The sequence below is a fragment of the Olea europaea genome, unplaced genomic scaffold (assembly GCF_002742605.1).
Source record: "Olea europaea var. sylvestris unplaced genomic scaffold, O_europaea_v1 scaffold2225, whole genome shotgun sequence".
NCBI classification, from domain to species: domain Eukaryota; kingdom Viridiplantae; phylum Streptophyta; class Magnoliopsida; order Lamiales; family Oleaceae; genus Olea; species Olea europaea.
The window spans coordinates 47,452-73,442 of record NW_019240282.1 but is presented as its reverse complement, the minus strand read 5'-3'; the positions used below and the strand labels follow the sequence as shown (position 1 = coordinate 73,442).

The following is a 25,991-nucleotide window of genomic DNA, read 5'->3' as shown; positions in this document are numbered from 1 at the left end:
ACGTGAAATTATAACCCTAAGCTTTCTCATCTTGATTATTCTTCTAACTCACATTTAATTGTTGAATTGGTCACTTCATTCATCATATTAACTAATTTAAAACCATTTATTCCAAATTTAATTTATCTAGATAAAGTAAGAGCTACACAATTATAGTACTTGGTAGAAATTAAATATCAGTCCCTGTGAATTCGACATCCGTTACAAAATTTGACACCGTACACTTGCGGAATAAATTACGTTACAGAACTGTTGTATTTAGACTTAAGTGAAAATCAATTGAACGGAACATTACCACATGCAATGGTCAATTGTAGGATGCTTGAAGATATTAGAAATAACGAGATAAGTGGCTCATTCCTCCTTTTAGACGGAAACTCCGGAGCCTCGAGTTCTTGTGTTGAATTCCAACAGATTCCATGGTATAATAACTATTTTAAAGGTAAAGCTTCAGTTTCCTAAGCTGTGAATTCTTGACATGTACCATAATGAGTTCATTGGTATTCTCCCAGTTGATGTTTTAGAGAATTTCAAAGCCATGATGAATTTTAGTCAAAATGAATTGGAGCTGAACACGATCTTGTTTTCTTGACTGTTTTGCGGAAGGGGTTAGAGGATAAATTCCTCAATATCCAAAGGCCTATAGAAGCATCGATGATGTATCGAACATCAAATTTCAAGGAGATATTCTAATTTCTATAGGAAAGACCAAGAGCCTACACGCTCTAAACTTAGCTAATAATAGTTTCACAGGTCATATCCCATCATTAGAAAATTTGACTTCCCTGAATCATTGGACCTTGATTCAAATCAATTGGTAGGAGAGATTCCTTGGTAATTGACAAAGTTGACATTTTTGTCATTCCTTAATATTTCACACAATAATCTTGTTGGTCCCATATCTGAGCAAGGATAATTTCTTACGGCGATAAAAGTTTCTATTGGAAACCCAGAATTATATGGATTGTCATTAACAAAGACATAGAAATGTCCCATGTAGAAATGACTTACACCCATCGAAGCTTCCAGTGTTAACCACACAGAAAGATGATGACTTCAACATTTTAGATGGATTCATCTAACGAGTTGTCCTCATGGGGTATGGATGTTGAATGTTTTTTGGATTGGTTGCAAGATATTTTATTTTTGAATATGAAAAAACTGAATGGTTTGTAGAATTTGTATATCGAGTTTACAAAAAGACGGTATAAGGTGGAGGTAGATTGTTCATAGTTATTAGTTGAAAAAGAATTAAACTCAACGTTAAGTCTTGTGCGAATATGCATATTAGCAATATTTATTTACTAGTTCAACAAAAGGAGAAGAAAATAACTATGTTTTGCCACCTTTCAGACATAGCAAAACCTTCATTTTTTTTCTTCGTATTTTTTTCTTTTTACTTCAATTGAATATTGTTATCTAAGAGAACATAAACATATTTTTCTAAGGGTTATGCAACATGTAAATTATGGTGTTTACAAGGTACAAGTGGCATAACATCATTGAAAAGTTGAAAAATAATTTTTCAACTCTCCAATCATGGAATTCCACATATACATTATAGACACCCTTATAGACACCATAATGTACATGTGGGATTATCATTTTTCTAATTCTGCCAAAAATATTTTTGTTTACAGATATGGAATATTGTAATTAATAGTTAACTACTCTTCACCATATTCAAGGGAACCAAGTTATTTGATAGAAGCATCTCATCCTCTCCCTTAGAACTTCCCAAGCCATCTTCCTACTTCCCGCATCTAATTTCCACAAAAACTACAAAATCAGCAACCGAATCTCTCGGTAAATCAAAGTTGGCTGTATGAACAAACAAATCATACATGTAGGGCTGCGTCCATATCCCTTTTTTTATTAAAAATGTTCAGCTGTTAGTCATGCCCACGGTTGCTAGCTTTCGTAGATATACATCATAATATTGTACATTGGGAGTCCAAGAAGTGATTGGACAAGGACACACTCCTCACTAGCCAACATATTTAACTATTTCAAAGCCAACAAAGGTGGCTTTACTTTTTGATGACAATGTTGCTACAAAAAGACGATGATTTCAATACTTAGATGGATTCATCTGGAAAGTTGTTATCATGGATTCGGATGTGGAGTGTTATTTGATTTGGTTGGAGGATATTTGATCTTTAAATATGAAAAACATAAATGGTTCGCTAATTCTTCCAAATATATAGTGAAAATACTACGATGGCATAGAAAATTCAATTTAAAAAATTTGTATATAAGTTTTCTTCAAGCAACTAAAGAAAAGCCTATGCTCAAAAAACCGATTTCTAAAAGCCAAGCACAAAATTAATAAAGTAAAAGAAAATAATCAAGCAGGCATAGTCTTTGAAGCCCTCATATTTGTCGTTAATTCTCTCACATGTTGTCCACTTCTACATCTTGTAAAGTAATTGGTGGTGGAATACAATAAGTGACATGTAGATTCTTGGCCACTAGAAGCAAAAATTCTCTATAAATCCTTCACATATACCCAATTCCGTCGAGGCTCATAATTCTAGCATCTATGGAATTGCTAAATTGTATAACCAATGGTGTGAAATTGATGTAAATATCAAAGATGCGGTCTCAAATTTTCTTCATATTTATGAGTAGAAAATTACTTGAAGAAAATATCCCATTCTCTCTCCTAGAACTAGTCTACTAATGAGACATTATGTATAGTTTAAATCATTCGTTCAACGAAATGTAGGTCAGTGACATGGTTGTATATATTATATAAGTATAAGCTGCAGATTATTCATTGCAATTAAGTATCTTTCTTTTTCATATATCATTAATTTCTGTGTCTTTCTTGATGTTGTTATTGACTTAGTCTTCTATTAAGCCATCTTCAACTACCAACTCCAAGAATTTCAATCCTTTGTATCTTTGTGGAATTAAAGTCCTCACAAGGCATTAATATTCTACCAGAAAAGGACTAAACATTATCAAGACTCTGTATTCTTTCGATTCTTCTAAAACATTGATGTCCTCTTTTGTTTCAGATGTAAATTAATGATGAGTATCGTTAAATTAGCTTTGTGACACTTAATTCTAAACTAATTTCAAATGACTTGAGTATCATAAGATCTTTACTGCGCAAGCCCAATACAACTTAATATACGATATATTTGTAACTTTTGTCTTGAAAGGAATATCTAAAAGTATGATGAGGCAATTCATTTGATACTCTATTTTAACATCACATTTAAATCCAAGAACTATTGATAACAATTTGCATTCCAGTCTTTTGAGTTTTGCTATGTTATTTAAACCAAAGTAATTATAGATGAAATGTACATATTAAACAAAAAAAATGAGGCTTCCTTTTTCTTTTGTTTTCATTGACTTGCTTGCATATTTGTCAAATCATCTTTTCTTCTCTCGTATTTACCACTGTTATAAAAGATTAAATGGGAAATGGTAATGAAACCCAGAACTATAAGCATGGAAACATTTAAAAAAGCCTTTGTTTTCCTACTTCGCATTCTCCTTTTAAGTTCATTTCCATTTGCACTGAACATTGTATCATTTAAGAAAACAGAAGCAGAGGCTCTTATAAGGCAGAAAAATACCTTATCATCTCATGATTCTCTTGATTCATGGGCCTCAGTAATATTACGAATCTGTGTAGTGGAAAGGAGTTGTATGCAACATTGAGGTGTTGCTTTCTGAGATATTCTTACTGGGTGTAGGCCTTAACAGCACGCTTGACCAACTCGATTTTACTTCATTTCCAAATCTCACAAGTCTCAAACTCTGTTATAATGATTTCTATGGGTTGATTCCATATCAAATTAGTGATATTCAAAACCTAACTTGTCTTGATTTGTTGTTTAACTCCTTTACTGGTGAAATTCCATAATCATTATTCACCAATCTAGAAAAGCTTGAATATTGAACCTTACTGGTAACTCATTTCAGGGCTCCTTGCTATCAATTCTTACTAAGCTAACGAAATAGAAAGGTATTGGGTTAGCTTTGAACAACTTCTCTGGTTCAATCCCTGATGTTTTTTGGCTTGATGCCAAATTTGGAAATCCTTGAACTAACTTCATTTGAAGAAAAGATCCCATCTTCTTTAGGTAAACTTAGGAATCTTCAAGTCCTTCATCTCTCAATCGATAGCCCACTCAATTCCACAATTTCTTCTGAGCTTGGCCTCTGCACAAACCTTACCCAATTGATTTTAAGTGGGAGTTACTTATAGGATCCTTGCCTTTATCCTTAACCAATCTGACCAAGTTATCTAGTTTGCTTATTGCTGATACTAATCTTTGCAGTCACATCTCGCCTTATTTTTTCACAAATTGGACCCGGTTAACAGTGTTGTGGATTCATAACAAATCTTTCGCTGGGAAAATACCATCTGAAATTGGTTTGTTGACAAAACTCACTTTTCTTGATATGAGTGGTAATAGATTTTCCAGTTATACCCCTCAAGCGATAGGAAACTTGACAAACTTGTTCATCCTAGACCTTTCAGTCAACTTACTTTCAAGTTAAATACCTCCAACGATCGGGAATCTAACAAACTTGTGTCCTTGGATATTTCATCTAACAATCTCACAAGTATGATTTCACCTGAGGTTGGACATTTGAAGTCACTTGTGACTCTGGATCTAAGTATGAACCAATTAATTGGCCAGTTGCTCAAAAACGTCTCTAAACTTGGTAAAGGATTCAAGTTTTGAATTTGAAGAATAATCATTTTCATGGAACCATTCCTAAAATATTTCCAAAGGGATGTGAACTGTGGCATTTGGACTTAAATGGAAATCAATTGAATGGGACATTACCATACTCATTGATCAATTGTAGGATGCTTGAAGTACTAGATATTGGAAACAATGGCATAAGTGGCCCATTCTCCTTTTGGATGGAAACTCTTCCTAAGCTTCGAGTTCTTGTATTGAAGTCCAACAAATTCCATAGTATAATACCTATTTCAAAGGTAAAGCTTTCATTTTCGAAGCTGCGAATTCTTGACATGTCCTATAATGAGTTCACTGGTGCTCTCCAGTTGAATTTTTAGATAATTTCATTGCCATGATGAATGTGAGTGAAAATGAAACTAAAACTAGATACTCCGATGTTCTTTCAATTGTTTTACTAAAGGGGATCGAGTATGGATTGAGGAGTATCCGAAGAGCCTATACAAGCATCGATCTTTCAAACAACGAATTTCAAGGAGATATTCCAAGTTTTGTAGAAAAGCTCAAGGCCTTACATGCTCTAAACTTAGTTAATAATAGTTTCACAGGTCATATCCCATCATTGGAAAATTTTACTTCACTTGAGTCATTAGACCTTCATTCAAATCAATTGGTAGGGCAGATTTCCTGGCAATTAACAAAGTTGACATATCTGTCATTCCTTAAGCTTTCATACAATCATCTTCTTGGTCACACACCTTAGCAAGGGCAACTTCTTACATTTCCTAACAGTTCATATATTGGCAACCCTGAATTATGTGGATTGCCATTGACAACTATATGTGAAAATTATAAACCACAATCGAAGCTTCTAGTGCCGACGACACAGATAGATGATGATTTCATTATATCAAACGGATTCACCTGGCAAGTTGTCCTTACGGGGTATGGATATGGAATATTATTTGGATAGGTTGCAGGATATTTAATACTCAAATATGAAAAACCTAAATGGTTTATAGAATTTGTCTATCAAGTTTACAAATTTAAAAGACGGCAAAAGGTGGAGTTAGATTGGTCGTAGTCATTAGTCGAAAAAGAAATAAGTTCAATGCTAAGTGTTCCTAGAATATGCATATTAGCATTTATTTACTAGTGCAATAAAAGGAGAAGAAAATATTTGTATTGTTATCGTCCGGACATTGCAAAGCCGTCCTTTCCTTCTTCGTAGTCTTTTCTTTTTTACTTTAATTGAACATTGTCATCTAAGAAAATATAAGCAAATTTTCCTAATTCTCCCCAAATTATTTTTGTTTATAGATCTGATATAATATAGAAATATTGCAATTCATAGTCAATTTTTTACCCGCCATATTCAAGGGAGCCAATTTATTTGAAGGAAACATTTCATCCTCTCTTTTAGAAGTTCCCTAGCCATCTTGCTCATTTCCTCAGTTGATCCCTCCCAAAACTGAACCAGAAACCTAATCTACTGGCAAATCAAAGTTGGTAGTGTGAACAAACAAATAATATATGTTTGCTTCCAAAACATCCTTGCTCAAAATTTCCCAGCACCCAGCTGAAAAAATAGATTCCGGCGCCACCCATTGACTCTCTTCCATCCACTTCATTGTGAAAATATTCAACCGTTATTCATGCCCACAATTGCTAGTATCCTCAGATATACATGATAAAAATGTACACTATGGAGTTCAAGAAGCAGTTGTGCAAAGTCCCACTATTCACCATACACATTCGGACTAGACGTAATCAATGATTTTTGTGACCCGAGGCCAACTCATAAAGTGATAATAGATGAAGTAATGCCAGAAACTGTATAAATTTTGCATCAGCCACATTACAACTTAGGAACCTGATAAGTGGTTTAACTTATACTATATGCCACTTTCAAGTTAAAACCAATATGCCACGCGAATTTCATACCTCAACTGCACATTAAGCTGCTTTTGCACTTCAATTTGCATTCTTAATGCTTTAGCGATCTCAATGCCCCTATTTGAAAAACAGAGATGTGCACAATCTACAATAGAACATAGAGGATATAGAAAATTTAAAGGAACCTGAGATCAGTTATAATTGTATCCATCATTGCAACTTTTCTAAGATATATTAAATTTTCAAAATTTGACAATTTCCACATTCACGTTGAAACCAAAATATATTTCCCAGTTCCAGATAGTCCACACATAGAAGTCACTCATTAATCTTCCAATTGCCGACATATTTGTGAATATTATGTAAATTTATCACAGCAGAGACCCATAGTTTGCTATATTTTATCAAAATGTCTAATTATGTTTCATAGTCATAGTCTCATAGATCATCACCATCTTCCTTCAATTTCATTTAGAAATTGATGTCTTATAATCCTGTTGTTAGGTTTCGATACCCAATAAATTCTGAACAATGATATAAAACGTCGAATTATATTTTCACATGCCTGGCCAACGGTGAATTGATACCAACAACCAAGTCTAAAAGCTCGATCTGAAAACAATGTGGACCATTGGAAGTAGTTTAATAAATTAATACTACTCATGGCCCATATATATTTACCCATTGGGGAGCTTCTCTCTCTTGGTTCAAATAAAGCTTAACCTATTCCTATATATGTGTTGCTTACCCTAATTTTTTTAAGGCATGCTTGGTAGTGATTATGAGAATTGATTTTTTGATGGTTAGACAGAAAAGTAGGTCCCACCTATGAGTGAAGAAGTAAAAAATGACGACTGTTTTTGGGGACTTAGTGTGTAATTTGTGTATAAAGAGTGAAAAATGTAGCTGCCTACTATTGGAGAAAAACGTGTACAATTGAAGAGTGAAAACCGGTGACTTCTCCTTCGTTTTAGTCACCTATTTGTGCCTTATTCATATTCTTTATCTCATGCCTTCACGGCTTGCAACTCAACCCTAGTATCTTGTCCTTTGTGAGTGAGATTGAGAAGCAACCAAGGCAAATATATTGGCTATGAGTTGAAGACGTTTGGATTGATTGTTTGGTAGCAAAAGGAAACTTGACATTGAACCCGAAAAACACTATTTAAAAAATATTTGAACGAGCTTCCGTAACACCTGCACTCTTGACAAAATTTAATAGAAATTAATATCTTCAAATCATCCATGTTATTCTACAAGAATAACTGGGACAAGAACAAAATTGAGCAAAGGTATAGTGTAGTTGTCCAATTGTTTAGTCACTGGCGGCACAAGGTAATGCCAATAATCACACAATAGAAAGAAGAAACAAGGCACATCTCTATTCACAAAATTAAAAGAAGCTGGGTGTAGAAAAGGAGTTTCATCATCCTACATACACGTGAAAACACATAAAATTAGAAGAGGGGACATTAACGGGAACATATATATATGTAAGGATTTTTAATTAATAGATGGACTTATATGTGTGAATAATTGTGTGTTAAATTATAGGCTATCAAATTTGTTTAAGCCCAGTTAAAAGTGATCTAATAAGGATTTGATTTTTGGCATTTAATGTATCCAATGAAAGTGTGGATTTACATGTGTCGAGACCGGGCCCAATATACCTAATTTCATGATGGGCCGAATTAGGTCAAAGGGTATCGCTATATAAATACGATTATGGTCCTCAAATCACACGTATCTTTTGCTCGTTCTATTCTGTTTCCCATGGCCAGAGAGAATTACAGGTTGCGTGTAGATTTAGAAAACTATATCGCAAGATTCAATTATTGCAAATAACCTATCTGATTCAGGTATGCTTTCGCTATGATTTTTGTATTTCTTGATGATTTAACATAAAGATCCGGTGATTTAAAGGTAACAAATTTTCCTACAAGTGGTATCAGAGTCTTTTCATGTTGAATAATTGAGAATCAAAGCTTTAAAATTTGGTTCTTGCAATAATCTTTTAAGTTTTCAGATTTGACAATTTTGAATTTAGTTTTGTTGAATTTGAAAACTATTCGGTATGTTATTCTTGTTTATCTTTCATAATTTGGATTAAAAATAATTGAGGTTTGAGAAATTTCGGGTTATGGATTTTTTTTTTTAAAGAATTACAAATTTTTAGGATTACAAAAAAAAGGTTATTTTGAATCTGGCTGTGCTGTGCGTTGCTTGTAGCAAGCAGCGCACTGCAACGCACTGCAGCGTACACCGGCGCTACTGTTGGTAGCTTCTAGCGGCACTGGCATAGGCCAACGCTGCTGTTCTTGGCAGTGCTAGTCGTCGGCGCCGCGAAGGAAGAGGAAAGAAAAATTTAGGGTTTGCAGTTTTTGGTTGATTTTGGGGATGGGGGCCTTGTGTGTAAATTAGATAATTTGAGGCCCCTGCTTGCAAGTTAGGGTTATAAAATTAAAGTTTCAGTCCCTAATATTTAAGGTATATTCAAGTTTGGGTCTCTAAGTTTTGGGTTTAATAATTTTGTCCCTAAGATTTAAAAATTAATTAATATGGGCCATTAAAGTTCTGAATTTTATAATTAAAGCCCTCAAACTTTAATTGTTAATTCAAATTGGCCCCAAAGTTTATAATTAATTCAAATTGACCCCCAAAGTTTCAAATTTTCAAAATTTGATCCCTAAAGTTTTGAATTAGTAAATTTTTGACCCCTAAAGTTTTAATTTTGTTCTAATTGATCCTCTAATGTCTTGAATTAATAAATTTTGGTCCCTAAAGTTTCAAATTTATTAATTTCAACCCCTAAAGTTTGGAAATAATCAATTTCGCCCCCATAAAGTTTTGAATTATTAATCTTAAGGCCCCTAAAGTTTAAAACTAAACAAAATATGCAAAATTGGTGGCCCTCTTTCTCAAATTTTGGTACTAAGGACTCTTTTAAGAGATATAATGCTCGAAAGTTAGTTAATTGAAGCAACATGTTGTCAAAGAAACCTCTCTTGTGGAAATTAATTAACTTAGAACATTAAAAGGTATTTGTGCATGTGTTATTCATGGGAATATTGATCGGCCCAAAGGAAGGTCAATATTTAGCCAAATACACATGCACCTGTGGTGATAAATATGTGACGATTATTAGGTTTAATGTGTGATCAATAAATCGGTCCAAAAAAAGGTTTATTGATTTACACATTATTTTATTGTCAATGTTTTATCACTATGCCAAGAGTACTGCCTACAAATCAATATCTCTATCCAAAGACTAGATGTTAATGTTGTGCTAGGTATCTTGTGATGGGCCCTACCACTATTTGAGATTATTATTATTTGCATATTAAAGATATTCATATGAGCTATTCATAATAATCATTCTCTAATTCAGTTTCAGGTTCTGCTGCTAATATCTCTGCTAGCATCAATCCAATTCCAATGCTTAATGGCACAAATTTTAGGGCATGGCAAGAGAACATGATGATTGTTTTCGGAGTCATGGACCTGGACCTTGCTTTACGGGTCGATCAACCTACTGCATTTACTGATAAGAGTACCTCTGATGACAAGAGGGAGATGAGAAAGTGGGAATGATCGAACCGTATAAGCTTAATGGTCATGAAGCATGCTATTCCAGAAGCATTCTGAGCACTATGTCCTATAAGGTGACTACGGCTAAGGATTTCCTTGAGGATCTTGAGAAGAGATTTGTCAAAAATGAAAAGGCTAAAACAAGTACACTTTTGGCAAATCTTGTCTCAACGAGGTATAAAGGAAAAGGAAAGATTCGGGAGTACATTATAGAAATGTCTCATATTACTTCAAAACTAAAGGCACTCAAGTTGAATTTATCTGAAGACTTGTTAGTGCACTTGGTTCTGATATCCCTTTCGGCACATTTTAGTCAATTCAAGGTGATCTACAAATGTTAAAAGGACTCATGGTCCCTTAATGAGCTCATCTTGCACTATGTCCAGGAAGAGGAAAGATTGAAACATGAGAAGGTAGAAAGTGCTTATTTAACCACCACATCTAAGGACAAAAGGAACAAGAAAAGGAAGATACAGCACCACAAAAGAAATAGCATAAGGAACCAGCCGAAGGTGGTTGTTTCTTCTGTTGAGCTGCAGGTCATAAGAAGAAGAATTGCACCAATTACCATGCATGACGTGTAAAGAAAGGTATTCTTCTTCATTTGGTTTGTTCTGAGGTTAATTTAACTTCGGTACCTAGACATACATGGTGGATAGATTCTAGTGCAACAACTCACATCAGTTTGTCTATGTAGTTGCCAAAAATCAAGTGATGGTAAAAGATACATCTATGCTGGCGACGACAAGGAGGTGGAAGCAGAGGCAATAGGAAAATTTAAATTATTCTTAAAGATCGAATTTTATTTGGATCTTGTTGAGACATTTATTGTACCATCTTTTAGACGAAATTTGATTTCTATTTCTATTTTGGACAAATTTGGTTATTCTTGTTCATTTGGAAATAGAAAATTTAGTTTGTTTCATAATTCAAAATTGGTTGGTTCTGATTCTTTATCAGGTTACGATAATCTTAATTCAATTGATACAATTACTTCTTATAATGAATCCTTGCATGTGAGTACTCAAGGTATAAAGCGAAAATTAATCGACGAGAATTCTGCTTCGTTGTGGCATAAGAGATTAGGTCACATCTCCAAATGGAGAATTGAGAAACATGTGTTTGACGGGATTCTCGACCCTCTTGACTTCACAAATTATGATTTGTGTGTCAACTGTATAAAGGAAAAACAAACCAATAAAAGGAGATTTCAAGCCAGTAGGACTTCAGACGTCTTAGAACTTATACATACGGATATTTGTGGACCATTCCCTACGGGATCTTGGAATGGTCAACAATATTTTATAACGTTCATAGACGAATTTTCAAGATATGAAAAATCACAGTCACTGGATGTGTTCAAAAACTATAAAGCCGAAGTTGAGAACCAACTCGGCAAAAGGATTAAAAGCCTCAAATCTGACCGTGGGGGTGAATACTATGGCAAATATGACGATTTAAGTGAACAGCGTCCAGGACCATTTGCTAAATTTCTAGAGAAATGCGGTATCGTCCCACAGTATACTATGCTGGGTTCGCCCACTATGAATGGTGTTGCTGAGAGACGAAACAGAATGCTTAAGGACATGGTGAGAAGTATGATTAGTCATTCTATCTTACCAGAATCTCTCTGGGGTAAAGCATTAAAGACCGCAGCGTATATACTCAATAGAGTTCCAACTAAGGCCGCTGATAAAATCCCATATGAGCTTTGGACGGGTAAGAAGCCTAGTTTGAAGTATATATATATTTGGGGGTGTCCAGCTGAGGCAAGGCCCTATAAGCCAAATGAAAAGAAACTGGATGCAAGGACCATTAGTTGCTACTTTATTGGATATTCCGAAAGATCCAGGGGTTACAAATTTTATGATCCCACAACTAAGGTAATTTTCGAGACAGGAAATGCTCAGTTCTTTGAGGATGTTGAGTTTGTAGGGGAAAGGGAAGGGTTACAGGCTTTGTCTTTGAGGAGAAACATATTGAAATTCCTCCAATTGCCATTGACAATGATCAGGTTTCTATCCCTGATATTGTTTAAGAAACAACTCTAGATCAAGACAATGTTATATCCCCTCTCAAGGTCAAGAAATTGTTCTAGAAGAACAAACTTTACAGCCTTAGGAACCAATGCCATTAAAAAGATCAACTAGAGGAAGGAGAAGTGGGGTTTCAGATGATTACATCGTATTTCTCCAAGAACATGAAGTTGATGTTGAAATGGTGGAAGATGATTCGATCAACTTCCGTCAAGCCATGAAAAGATCTAATTCTCAAAAGTGGCTCGATGCCATGAATGAAGAGATAAAGTCCATGAAGGACAATGACGTATGGGACCTCGTTCCATTGCATAAAGGTGCGAAACTCATTGGTTGCAAATGGATATTTAAGACCAAGAGGGATTCGAAAGGTGATGTAGAGAGGTATAAGGCTCTTCTTGTCGCAAAGGACTTTACACAGAAAGAAGGCATCGATTATAAAGAGACTTTCTCTCCGCTTTCTTTGAAAGACTCTTTTAGGACTATAATGGCATTGGTAGTGCATTTCGATCTTGAGCTACATCAAATGGATGTTAAGACAATGTTTCTCAATGGTGACATTGATGAAACAATTTATATGGTACAACCAGAAAACTTTGTATCGGATGATGCAAAGCAAATGGTTTGTAAATTAAAGAAATCCATCTATGGACTCAAACAGGCTTCTCATTAATGGTATTACAAGTTTCATCAAGTGATCATCTCATTTGGTTTTGAGATGAATTTGGTTGATGATTGTATATACCACAAGTTCAGTAGGAGCAATTATATTTTTTTGATTTTATATATCGATGACATATTGCTTGCTAGCAACGATATAGGCTTATTGCACGAAACCAAGAGATTTCTAAAAAAGAATTTTGAGATGAAAGATCTTGGTAACGCCTTTTTTGTATTGGGAATTCAGATACACTGAGATCGTTCCCGGGGTATTCTTGGATTATCACAAAAGAGCTATATCGAAAAGGTACTTAAAAGATATGACATGCAAGACTGTAAACCAGGTGACACCCTTGTGGATAAAGGAGACAAGTTCAGTTTAAGTCAGTGCCCTAAAAATGACTTGAAAATTAAAGAAATGCAGAAGATTCCTTATTCCTCAGCTATAGGAGTCTGATGTATGCTCAGGTTTGTACACGTCCGGATATAGCGTACATTGTTGTGATGCTAGAGAGATATTTAAGTAACCCCGGAATGAATCATTGGAAAGCAGCCAAACGGGTCATGTAGTATTTACAAAGAACAAAACACTACATGCTCACATATGAGAGATCGAATCAATTGGAGATCGTTGGTTATTCTGATTTCGATTTCACGGGATGCCAAGATAGTAGGAGATCCATTTCAGGCTATATTTACCTACTTGTTGAAGGTGCTATTTTCTGGAAGAGTGCTAACTAGACACTCATAGCTACTTTCACCATGGCAGCGAAGTTTATAACGTGTTATGAGGCATCAAATCATGGAATATGGTTGCGTAACTTTGTAACTGGGCTGCGCATTGTGGACAATATAGAAAGACCGCTCAAGATATTTTGTGATAATAAATCAGCAGTACTGTATTCCAATAACAACAGGAGCTCGACAAAGTCAAAACATTTAGAGATCAAGTTCCTAGCTGTTAAAGAAAGAGTTCAGAGTGAACATGTGTCAATAGAACATATTGGGACAAACTCCATGGTTACGGATCCGTTTACTAAGGGATTGATACCCAATATCTTTCATCAGCACACTGCTCATATGGGTGTAATGTCTCTTGAGGATATTTAGTTTCAGTAGAAGTTTGTAATTTGCTTTGGACACATGTACTATTATTTTGAATACGATTTAACGTTAAAGTTATTTTTGGTTATAAAGTTATTTAGTTTATTATCTCTGAACTTGTTTGAAATGATCTCACTAAGGTATTAAGGTGGACCAGTTGGAAATAGGCATGTTACAGATCACATCACATGTAATTTCCATGCTACACATCCATACTTGATCCATGTCATTTGGTTATATCGATATATGTGACCATTGATGGGTTTAGCTACATGAAAGTAGCGAAAGCCGCTTTGATCCTATGTTGATATAATTGATGGATTGTTTAGGGATGCATTTAGTAATGATAGCAAAATTCTAAGTACTCATAAGGTTATGTTTAATGTACAATTATAAGGTGACACATATACCCCAAGTGGGAGATTGTAAAGATTTTTAATCAATAGATGGACTTATATGTGTGAATAATTGTGTGTTAAATTATATGCTATCAAATTCGGTTAAACCCAATTAAAAGCGGTCTAATAAGGATTCGAGTTTTGGACTTTAATGTATCCAATTATGTGGATTTACATATCTGAAGAGATCGGACCCAATATACCTAATTCCATGATGGGCCAAATTAGGTCAAAGGGCATCGCTATATAAATACAATTATGGTCCTCAAATCACAAGTACCTTTTGCTCATTCTGTTTTGTTTCCCATCGCTAGAGAGAATTACGGGCTGCGTGTAGATTTGGAAGACTATACCACAAGATTCAATTATTGCAAATAACTATGTCTGATTCAGGTACGCTTTCGTTATGATTCTTGTATTTCTTGATGATTTAACATGAAGATCCGGTGATTTAAAGGTAACAAATTTTCCTAGAATATAAACTAAAAGTGGCATTGAAGATATTAAATATCGTGCCTAGAGATTCAGATACAAATGATTCTTGAATTCCAAAAATTAAATCAACTGCTAGACACGAACTTAAGTAAAAAAAAGTAACTTCTGTTTTCATGTCTAGAGATGACAGATCTATGATAAAGGTCCAGCTCTTTTTCCTCTCTCTCTCTCTCTCTCTCTCTCTCTCTCTCTCTCTGTGAAGATTCTGCAAATGAAAAAAAAAAGTTTCTTAAGTGACGACAAAGATTACTCTTCATTCATATCGTAACATATAGTATGTTCAAAATGTTAATGACAATCATGAACCAGACATTATTTAAGTTCTGTTCATGATTAAGCTAAGCAAAACAGTATGAAAAGATAGGGTTTTTTTTATTTTTATTTTTTATTCATGGTGCAAGCAATGCATTAAAGTTCAAGAATTATGAAGGGAAAGAATTTGAATTAAAATTGTGTAGCAAATATTTTTTGGGGTATTTGCAAAAATGTCTAATTTCACATATGTTAATTCAAAAATGTCCACTTTTGATAATCTTTTAAAAAATGGCCAAATTTGATATCAAATTATCTATTTTACCCTTAATGAAAGATTAAATAATTATCAACTTTTCTTTTGCAAGTTGACACAGATCTCGAGAAGAGCAATGGCTTCCATGAGAAGCCATAATAATTGTTGCTATTACCTATGCTTGTCCACTTGCCTACATTTTTCTTTAGATATTAACAAATTATTTTAGGAAAATTGAAGAACGTGAAATAACAAGCATTGACAGCCAAAAGAAATCTATGATTTCTACTCCAAACGAAGAAATAATTTCTTCATGTCTATAAATTTAATGTCATAGAAATTTGAAGTTGACTAGACTCTCCTCATTTTTGGGAAGAAAGTATTTTCCTTTGATATTTCATGTTTATTGAGAAGTGGTATGTCGTAGTAGTTGTTATATATTTGATTTTAATGTAGTAGATTGTCCAAACAAGTAGTAGATATTTGTTATAACCTTCATACATTACTTACTTAGATAATAATTTAAGGTACTTCTATAGTTAAAATATCACTAAAGATAGCATAAATTTAAATTCTTTACAAAAATGGTGGTTGAAGAAGAAGAAGATGATAAATGCATATGGTGAAGTGGAATCTGTCATGTCACTTTTGGCATTTTACAGACATCGAGAATGGTACTTGAAATGTTGTTCTCAACAATTACAAATGTCGAGAATGTTACTTTTAATGCCATTCTCGACATTTAATAATGTCAAGAGTAACATCACAAGTACCATGATGAAATTAGGGAACATTTTTTGTATATTGCTTGCGGATAATTAGCATATTCGTTTGAAGTATTCGTTATTAGCTGATACTATTTTTTGTTTACGGCATGCAGATATGGTTGATATTATAAAATTCGTTGTCTCCTACAATGGTATATTCGTCAGCATTGACGACGAGTGGAAATGGTTAGGCAACCGAACAACATCAATTGTTGTTTGACGTGATATTGAATATGATGTGTAAAGCATAGTTGGAAGTGTAATTACATTAGAAGAACTCAAACCAACTCCCACATTTTGAGCGTGTTTATCCCAATATTCCATGTATTTATTGACATTTTATCATGTTCTCGACATTTGAAATGTCGTTATCGATGTTTATAAACTAAATAACTCGATAGTTGACAATTTATATATCTATTCTCGAGATTTCATTCTGTGTCCTAAAGTTCTGTACATTTCAGACATTTCTTGACATTTAAAAAAATATAATAAAAACAAAATAAATTAAATAAAATAAAGTTAAGAAAACTAAATAGAGAATATATAAATATTATTTAATTAAAATTGAAAAAATTAGTTCTCTTCGCTATTTTCATGCCGTTTTCCTGTTTTCGATTTTTCAAAACAATGAAAACGCGTTCTCTTTCTCATTTTCGAAAATGAATATTTGAAAACAAAAAAAAATGTACTGAAAACCGTAAACGTCATATTTGACGTTTTAAATATTTTCAGTATAAAACATGGGAAACATTGAAAATATGGGAAACAACCCAAATTAAAAACAAAAGGAAAAAAAGGAAAGAAATTGAACTCTCCGTGTGATAGAGAGAAAACTCTCAGTCACACGGAGTTGTGATGGAGAATCTCTCCATCACAAAAGCTGTTTGTGACGGAGAAATCTCTCTATCACAACTCCATGTGATGGAGGCACAAAGAAATTCATATTCTTATTTTTTTTACTAACTTTAAAATTTATATGTTATTTAATACAATATTAATATTAAATTATTAAAATTTATTGAACAATCAGACCTCTTGAATAAAATATTGTATAAAAATATTTTCAAAATTTCAAAGTAAACGGTTTTTCAATTTTATGTTTAGAGAAATAATTTTTCAGAATGACAAAAATAATATATTTTCAACAATTTTAAAACAAGCAATCAAAATACAAAATTCAGAATTAAAAAACTGAAATACAAAGAGAACTACCCCTTAAATTTTATCATTAAGAGAAAAGAATTAAAAAAAAATTAAATCCAAAAAAAAATTATAATATAAACAAAAAAAATAAAAAAATAAAATTGGAGGGGAGAAAATCTTCTCCATAACATATAGAGATTCTCTCCGTATTATGGAGAGAAAGCCTCCATGTTATGGAGAAAAATCTCTCAATAACATAGAGAAATCTCTCTGTGTTATGGAGAGGTTTCTCTCCATCACTCCGTTTCTTATTTATTTATTTATTTTTGTTTATATCAAAAATAATTTTTTTCAATTTATAATTTTTTATTCTTTTCTCTTTATGATAAACTTACTTTTTTCAATTTGAATTAAATATTATTTATATGTTCTTTATTTAATTTTCGTAACTTTATTTTGGTTAATTTATTATATTTTTTTAAAATTTGTTTTAAAATTTCTTTTTCCTTCATATTGTAAATAATTTTTTGTTGAATTTAAAATTCTTTTTAATTCTTTTCGTTTTGTGATATAAGTAATACTTTTTTAGTTCAAGCTTTATCAATGTTTATATGAATCTCTATTTATCTTGCCCAGTAACTTTTACTGAAGCTTTTATCTATAAAATTTTACATTTAATGATAAAAAAAAAAGGTTTGATAATTTTTTTTGTAATTTATTATAGTTAACCGAGTTAATCAAATTTTCCTTGCATCTCAACGAAGGTTTGAGTAAGATAAGGAATGAAAGATTTTTTCTTCTGTTGTGGTTGGTAAGGGCTTTAAAATACATAATTTATATTTTCTTTTAATTATTTAATTTAATTCACATACATAATCACACGCATGTTCATAAATGTTCACATATTATTGAAGTTAATTGAATTAATGAGTAGCCAATTTTTATGTTCTACAAAAATACGTACGGCGTTAACGTTTATATTGAAACAAGATATTTATCGACATTTCATTCATTTCTTGACGTTTGACGTGTAGTTCTCAACATTAAATGCCTGTCAATCTCGACACTTGACCTTACATTTGTATAGAACGACATTTCAAGTGAAGTATATTATTTCTCGACATTTCATTAGAATCTTGACATTTGACGTGTAGTTCTTGATATTAAATGCCTACATTTCTCGACACTTGATATTTCATTTATCTAGAATGACAGTTCAACTATGAAAATAACAAAATACAACAATGAAGGTACATGGCAACCGTTTGTGAAATCTAATCAACGATCACCTAATCGAACAGAACATGCAAGTAAAACATTTTCACTCTCTACCAACATATGAATCTCCATCAAGAATATTTACAAACCATGAACAACCATGTGGAAAACGGTTATTGTTTCACAATAGCTGAGGCAACACAATCAGAACGAAGATGCTAAGATATTAAATAGCAATCGAAGTCATTACAACCAAATGTAGTCTATAATGTTTTTCGACTGAAAAAGCAGATGTTCTTTGCAACGCCAAATAGTATGAATATTTACTAGTGTATAATACAAATCCACTATAGGAAATAATAAAGTTATAAACTATTTTCAGCATACAACCTTCCAAACATACCACTAACATATAAACTACAAGTTTGCATCCACAAAATGTTGGACAACCAATCCGTACCATGAACAAAAATACGAGAATTGCAGTGTACACATTCTTCTTACCTCTCTTGCGATCAGATTGTGTGAATGGTGTCTTAGTGTTTGCACTAGGCATCTTCAGTCTCAACAATTGAGGTCTACGTATAAGGGATCAGCAATCTTTAACGGTTCAGGAAGGATGGGATCATCAATTGGCGGAGCTTCAAGGGAGACAATAACTGTAGGTACAGTGTTTGTAGCCTTTGTTACACTATTTGGAGCAACATCAACTAACCTTTTGAATCTAATCCCAGTCATCGACATTCTGAACACATCATCAGTCTGGCAGCCAACTGTTTCGGTTGCGTCTTTTGGATGTTGTGTGTCCACTTACATATGTGGCATCAAATTGTGATCGTAACCATCATGGTGGGGCACATCTTCACTACAATAGTCCTGAAATCTACCATACTTGCCGGCAGCATTGTGTCCCCCAATGTCAGTAGCCACTTCATCAAGCCCACGTCAGATCACATTGACCTTATCAGTCACATGCTGTCTCAAATCGTGCACATGGGCCCCCATATCATTTTCCAAACTAGTAAATCTCGTATTCATTTCCTCGAAACAAACCTTTGGTTCATCTTGAACCAAAACTCTAAACTTTTGCTAGAAAACACCGATCTATTCACTATTTTGTGAATTAATTGCCCAGCTAGTTTTTGCTCGGACAACGTGACAACATGTCCTATGCAACTTTCCTCGAATATATGCTTTTGTTTTTCATCGAGTTTGTTGAGAACAACTGTTATGTATTTCGTATCGCTGACCTGTGAAATGTGCGTCGAGACGCACTCCTCCTCCGGTACTTTTTATCGGTGTGAGGAAGTCATCTACAAATCATAAAAAACAAAAAAAAGTATTAGGAGAACTTACGAACAAAATAAAAAAAAAAACCTAAAAAAAGGAAACAGGAAAAAAATAAAAACCAAGTAACCATTGAAGATGCTTGCTATCTAATCGAATAGGTACCCAAAAAGCATAGTGTACAAATTCAATGGAATACAATACATTGAAATTAGAACTACCTTCGCAATGATAACTAAGATCTATGAATACATTAGCATCTATTGTGTGATCACAAAGTTCAATTTCAAATTTAGTTTTCTTTTAAAAATAGTATGGGAACTGTTTGTAGACGTGTGCTTTATTCATGTGTATGTGTGTAATACAAGAAAATAAATAGTAATGTTTACAACTCATTCATTTTCCACCCATTTAGCCTTCAACTTGAAAATAAGGATAAGATGATAGTTATCATGTATCTGAAATTATCTTCTCATCGTGCACAAATTGATCTACACATTAATAGTGCAACTGCATCATAAAACTATGAATATCTTCTTGCACAAAACAATATTATTCACTTTTAATTTGATGTGATGGTTTAAACCCCAACTAAAAAGGAATCTTATGAGGAGAAATTAATTCGTCCGTTAAATAATCTATACATTTCTATATGAGGCGAGGTTAATGGCTTTGAATTGGAGTCAACAATTTCGGCTAGGTTAAAGTGATGCATAAACACGTACATGCTGGAGGAAAAAAGGGAGGCAAACCACATAATATAATTTACACACATATTTGGAGGCAGCCAATATTATATTACATATACATGCCTACAGAAAAAGAGGGGGCAACCAATATTACACTTTTTTACACACACATTGGAGGCTGGAAAAGAAGGATTACACGTATACATAGAGTCCCTTTAAAAGTAAAATATTGGCCGACTATCGTTATTTTATACAAATATACACGCAGAAACTGAGCAAAAGAAGAAGAAAATGAAGGTTGTTGTTGTCGGTAGCTGTTCGGGGAGAAACACAGAGCCATTATACACGCCTAGAATTGTTGGCTGGCCTTATTATCTATACATATACATAAAAAATCGAAGCAGTTGGAGGAGAGATATATACACGCACATGAGGAATTTATTGGGTTACATATACGCATAGAAAATTAAGTTTATACACCAAGTTTTGAGATAATTAATTAACATATACACATATATAAAGCATAATAACGAGAAGCCTACTAAACCCTAACTAATTTCTACAACTTTCAAAAATTAAATACAACATTATAAAATTAAATCAGATAAAATACACATTAAAATTACAACAGCAAACAATAAAATAAAAAAAGGAAATAGATTTATCTATGTAAGGTTACCTTATTGAATGAAGGAAGACGGAAGAATCTTTGTCGGCTCACAATTAGGAGAACGATTTGGGAATGAACGAAAGATTAAAGGTGTGGCGGCTCTTCACTTCCAATTAAATTAGTAAATTTTAATCTTGTATTTCTGGGTTTCTAAGCTGAGAGGAAGGATTTCACATTTGGATGTAAATTGAATGAAGAATAGGAATAGGGTTTTATGTTTTCATACGGGTTTGATTCATAGATGACCCAACCCATTTTTCATTTCAAACGACCTACAAACGTATTTAATATGATTGACATTTGTACTTTTTGAAACAAGTAGTATAGATTATGTGTCCCCATTTTATTGGCTAACACAATTCTTAATGATGAGACAATTTTTGAATACTAGTTTGGAATTAGAAATTGCAAGTAGGGGTATTTTCGCTCAAATAATTGGAAAATGAACATTGCAAAAATTTTGGACATTTTTGTAAGTGACTATGTCAAAATGGACATTTTAGGTAATTTCCTCATATATATATATATATATGAAGTGTTGTAACATACTCATTTCTTACTTCAATATTTAAGCATCTGACATTCACTATCTATGTTCTAATATGACGTGTGTGTGAGAGAGAGTATGTATAGATAGATTTCAAAGATGTATAAAAAATTGTCATAATGACAATTCTAATAGACATTTCTGAATATTAGAGCACCGACTATAATATGAACTAGATAAAAAAAATATAAAAATTAGAGCAAATACAAACCTTCTGTTGTTTCCGGTTTGTATCTAGCTGTTCAGTATTTCTGCAGTACAGGAAAAAGATTTCACATTGAGTAGACAGAGAGATTCACCAATGCAGGTTAAGAAAAAGGTCATGAACCAAGAATACAAAAAGACCTGGCTTTTTGAGTGATAGATGGTCAAGCCTTCAACTTTTATTAGCTTCAGGACACCCTTAGGAGTGGCTCCTGTGTTCAATAATAGAATGGGTAATGTGAATGGTGGGCTGATGTTTTACACAAGATGACTTTTAAGTGGTAAAGGAAGAATTACTCTGACTTCCACCAAGCTTGTTGACGGCCTCCACAAAGGCTTCATAAATTTCTGGTGTCAAACGCATTTGATGCTTGTTTTGAGCACAATTTGCAGAAGATGATTGAGCAACAGCCGGGCAAGTTTCTCCACGTGTGGGTTGGACTGTTTATTGGGCTACTGTGTTGAGAAATTTGTTGACAGATTGGACATATGACGATGAACTTGCATTAACAGAACAAGGACCAAGAACGCAGTCAATTTTCATTTTATCTATCGAACACAAAAAAGATATGTAATGAGGAACACTCCAGTGGATTAGTGTACGCCGAAAGAATGTGTAATAAGTAACGCTTTCGTAAAGAAAATAGCATCAACTTTTGGTTCTGGATCTGCAATACTTGCATCGGCAAGGAGCTCATTCCTGTCAGAAGTAAAAGCACCATTATCAGTGAGAAGATATTTGCAAAATGACAGCCGGAAACCTGCTGAATAGGAAAAGAAGATGATATATTCCTGGACCTGATCTTTGAATAGACAAAGAAGGTTTTGCTTCCACTGTGGCTGAGTAGAAAAGGCAACTTCAGCTTACGTTATACCACAAGATTATATCAGATAGGAATACAAATGATATTTGAATGCTGAATTAATGTAATGCAAGGAAAGAATCCCCTAGAACGTTAATCGATTCTCAAGTTGCAGAAAAGAGACATTCGCAACAAGTCAAGAAAGGAATTTCCATCCTCGTGATGATGAAGAAATGAACTTGGGTCCACTTCTTCTCACAGCTGGAACAAAATAACTGCATTATAAACCTCCTCTTGGCACAAATTCGTTTACTCATAGTTCACAACCTACATTGATCTGAAAGGATTTAGTTCCAGCACTCTTCCAACTCTTGACACAAATTTGTCCTCCTCTCTCAACAATTATACTACATGCTCTAGTGCATGGAAAACCTATTGAGAAGCTTTTATAGGGTATTTAGAATTTATAAAATCTGAATTATGGAAACATTTTTTTCTATAGAGATGCTCAGTCTTTCTAGAAATTTTTGGGGATCACAATGCTGAATGCAGCATAAGCTCAATTCGGTATCTCGAGCACGAAAAAGACATTCTAGCATATGCTCCTATGGTTCTTGAGTTCCTACACTACGACCATGGTACAGCTGAGAGCTTTTATACAACTAGCAACAAAATCTGTCATTTTGTAGCTCACCGAAAAGATAACAAATTGTACAACTATGAACCATATATTATGATTAGATTCATCTAAAATTTTAACCGGTCCTCGCTCATTTATCCTAAGATCATAATATAATACCCTGATAACAACTAAAACCTGCATAGACAACGTCACATGAAAAGTTTCATTGTTAAGGGCGTGTTTGATTGGTATGGAAAACGTTTCCTAGGAAAGAAAATATTTTCCTTGTTTTGAGGAAAACAAAAACCTAACTCACTAAAAAAAAAAAGTTTTCCTGAAAAATAAGGAAAATTAAATACTCCAAGAGTTGGAATTTATGTGTGAAAATGTCGTTTTCCATAAAAAATTTCAATCAAACACGACCTGATTGGTAATCACTTGCACTTGTAGACCTCAAGTTGAGTAGCTTGTGAACTCACCTAAAACAAATTCATGGATAATCTGCTTTTGAGATTTCAGTTAAATAGAGCTCTAATATGTTTATAACTCTACATTCGGATATTCTGTATAAAGCTCTCATCTTTGTTAAAAAATGCCAACCTTGTATAATCATATCATTTCTACAGACCTAAAAGCGAAATTAATTATACATAACTTTAAATAAAATTAAATTACAGGAAGGCAAAAAACAAAAAGAGAATTATAATTCAACCTAGCCTTCATAAAATAAAAACCAAAAGCGTTCTAGCAAATATAACGTCCAGATAAAAACCCATAAACAAAGAATCCAATCAATATTAAATGAATAATCCTTCAAAAGAAAATAAAGATCGGCGTGGGTCATTGTTGAAAAAATAAAATCTACCAATTGCAATTACAGAAATTGAAATTTTGCTTTGGTGTTGCGAAGAATTCCAGATGCCACAAACCGAGGGTTAATCGTGGCAGCCCTAGAAACCAAAAATGTCCCTTTTCTTAGTTTTACCAGAATTTAAGTTCTTGTTTCTTTTTCTTTCCCTTTTGATGGTGCAGAATTGTGCAGAATTATGGAATTCTTGGTTGTTTTGATCTGCTAAATTGGAACAAGTGGGTTTTAAGTTTTTGGTTATCATTTATTCAAGTATCTGATCCTAAACACTGAATGGACTCTCTTGATTCTTCTTTTGAAACCCATGTTCCATATTCCCCGCTATATTTGGCTCGCTGCACAAAATTATGTGAAAAAGCACAAACTAATTCTTGATTTGTTCTCTCTCTCTCTCTCTTTCAACTTTATACTTTGAGAACAAGTTATTGGTATATCCGTATTTTGATTTTTTCCTGGAATTTTTGATTTTCTAAATCTAATCAGATTACTATATAATTCTTACAGAGACAAAGGCTTCGAAATGTTAAGCAGCAGTAGGGTTTATTAAATGCTGTACAAATAGCAATTTTCTTATGGCAATTCTCGCCACCGACTAGGTATAGGTATTTTTTCCCAAATAACCAAACGAAGAACATTTTTAGACTGACTTTTTCCTCAAAGAACCAATCTTAAACGATTACACCAAGTAATCACAAATAACTGCTCAAAAAGAACAGTAATAATCTCTCATCTACAAATACTACACTAGATTTCACTAAGAATATCTAGGCCACACTTTTATAGAAAAACCAGAGGTTTTCATTTGGGAGAAAACCAGAAACAAAGAAGATGAGAAAACCCTAGAACACTCGTCTCAGAAAATGAGGGGTCTATGGCATATATATGGGCACAATACTACCAACGGTCACAGGGTCACCACATGGCATCATCCAAGCCATCCATTAAAAAAAGGCATTCAGTAGGAACACGACTTTGTCCAAATTAAAAGCAACCGGGTCACATTCTTAGCAAGTGGGCTACATCATGGGGCCAAGATGTTAAGCACCTACTTAGCAATCTCCATCTTACTTGACATCTTGTGTTTCATTTGTGGATTGGAGGATAACTCATCCTTTGATTTCATTTGCTCGATGTACCTGTAAAAAACACATTTAGTTAGCAAGGACATTTAGGAGATTTATACAATCCCTAAATTTATGCAAAAAAAGTTTTTTAATTTCCATATCTGCTAGATTACACTTAGTAGAAATCTTTTCAATCTTTATTATTTCTTTCTCCATAATATCTCTTATGAAATGGAACTTAACATCTATATGTTTTGTCCTATTGTGAAAAATAGGATTTCTACTAAGATATATAGCAGATTGACTGTCCGAGAATATAATAACTTCATTACCAGCAAAACCAAGTTCAATTAATAGATTTTTCACCCAGATACCTTCCTTTACAGCGTCTGTAGCTGCAATATATTCAGCATCTGTTGATGATAATGCCACAATTTTTTGTAGCTATAATTTTCAGCTAATGTATGTATCATTTAAAGTAAAAAAAATATGCAAATGTAGATTTTCTGTTGTCACAATTCCCAGCAAAGTCTGAATCTACGTATCCTTTTAAATTAATACTAGTTTTACCCTTTTGAAACATTAACCCCAAGTTTCTTTTAGGTATCTTAACAACCACTTCATGGCTTCCTAATGATAGTCACCTAGATTGCTCATATATTTGCTCAGTACACTAACCACAAAGGCAATATCTAGTCTGGTACAGACCATAACATACATAACTGACCCAACAACATTGACATAAGGG

At 33.5% G+C, this 25,991-nt stretch overlaps 1 protein-coding gene across 1 annotated transcript; it reads left to right on the top strand.

Moving 5' to 3' along the window:
- The first annotated feature begins 303 nt into the window (after window positions 1-303).
- Window positions 304-5,646, top strand: LOC111380887 (receptor-like protein 12). Its single transcript, XM_023004546.1, has 12 exons — window positions 304-442; window positions 569-659; window positions 754-817; window positions 1,689-1,823; window positions 2,852-2,931; window positions 3,519-3,664; window positions 3,714-3,869; window positions 4,229-4,344; window positions 4,440-4,705; window positions 4,840-4,972; window positions 5,137-5,346; window positions 5,437-5,646. Exons 1-12 carry the CDS (start codon window positions 304-306, stop codon window positions 5,644-5,646), a joined length of 1,746 nt encoding a protein of 581 aa, XP_022860314.1.
- Window positions 5,647-25,991: the final 20,345 nt, after the last annotated feature.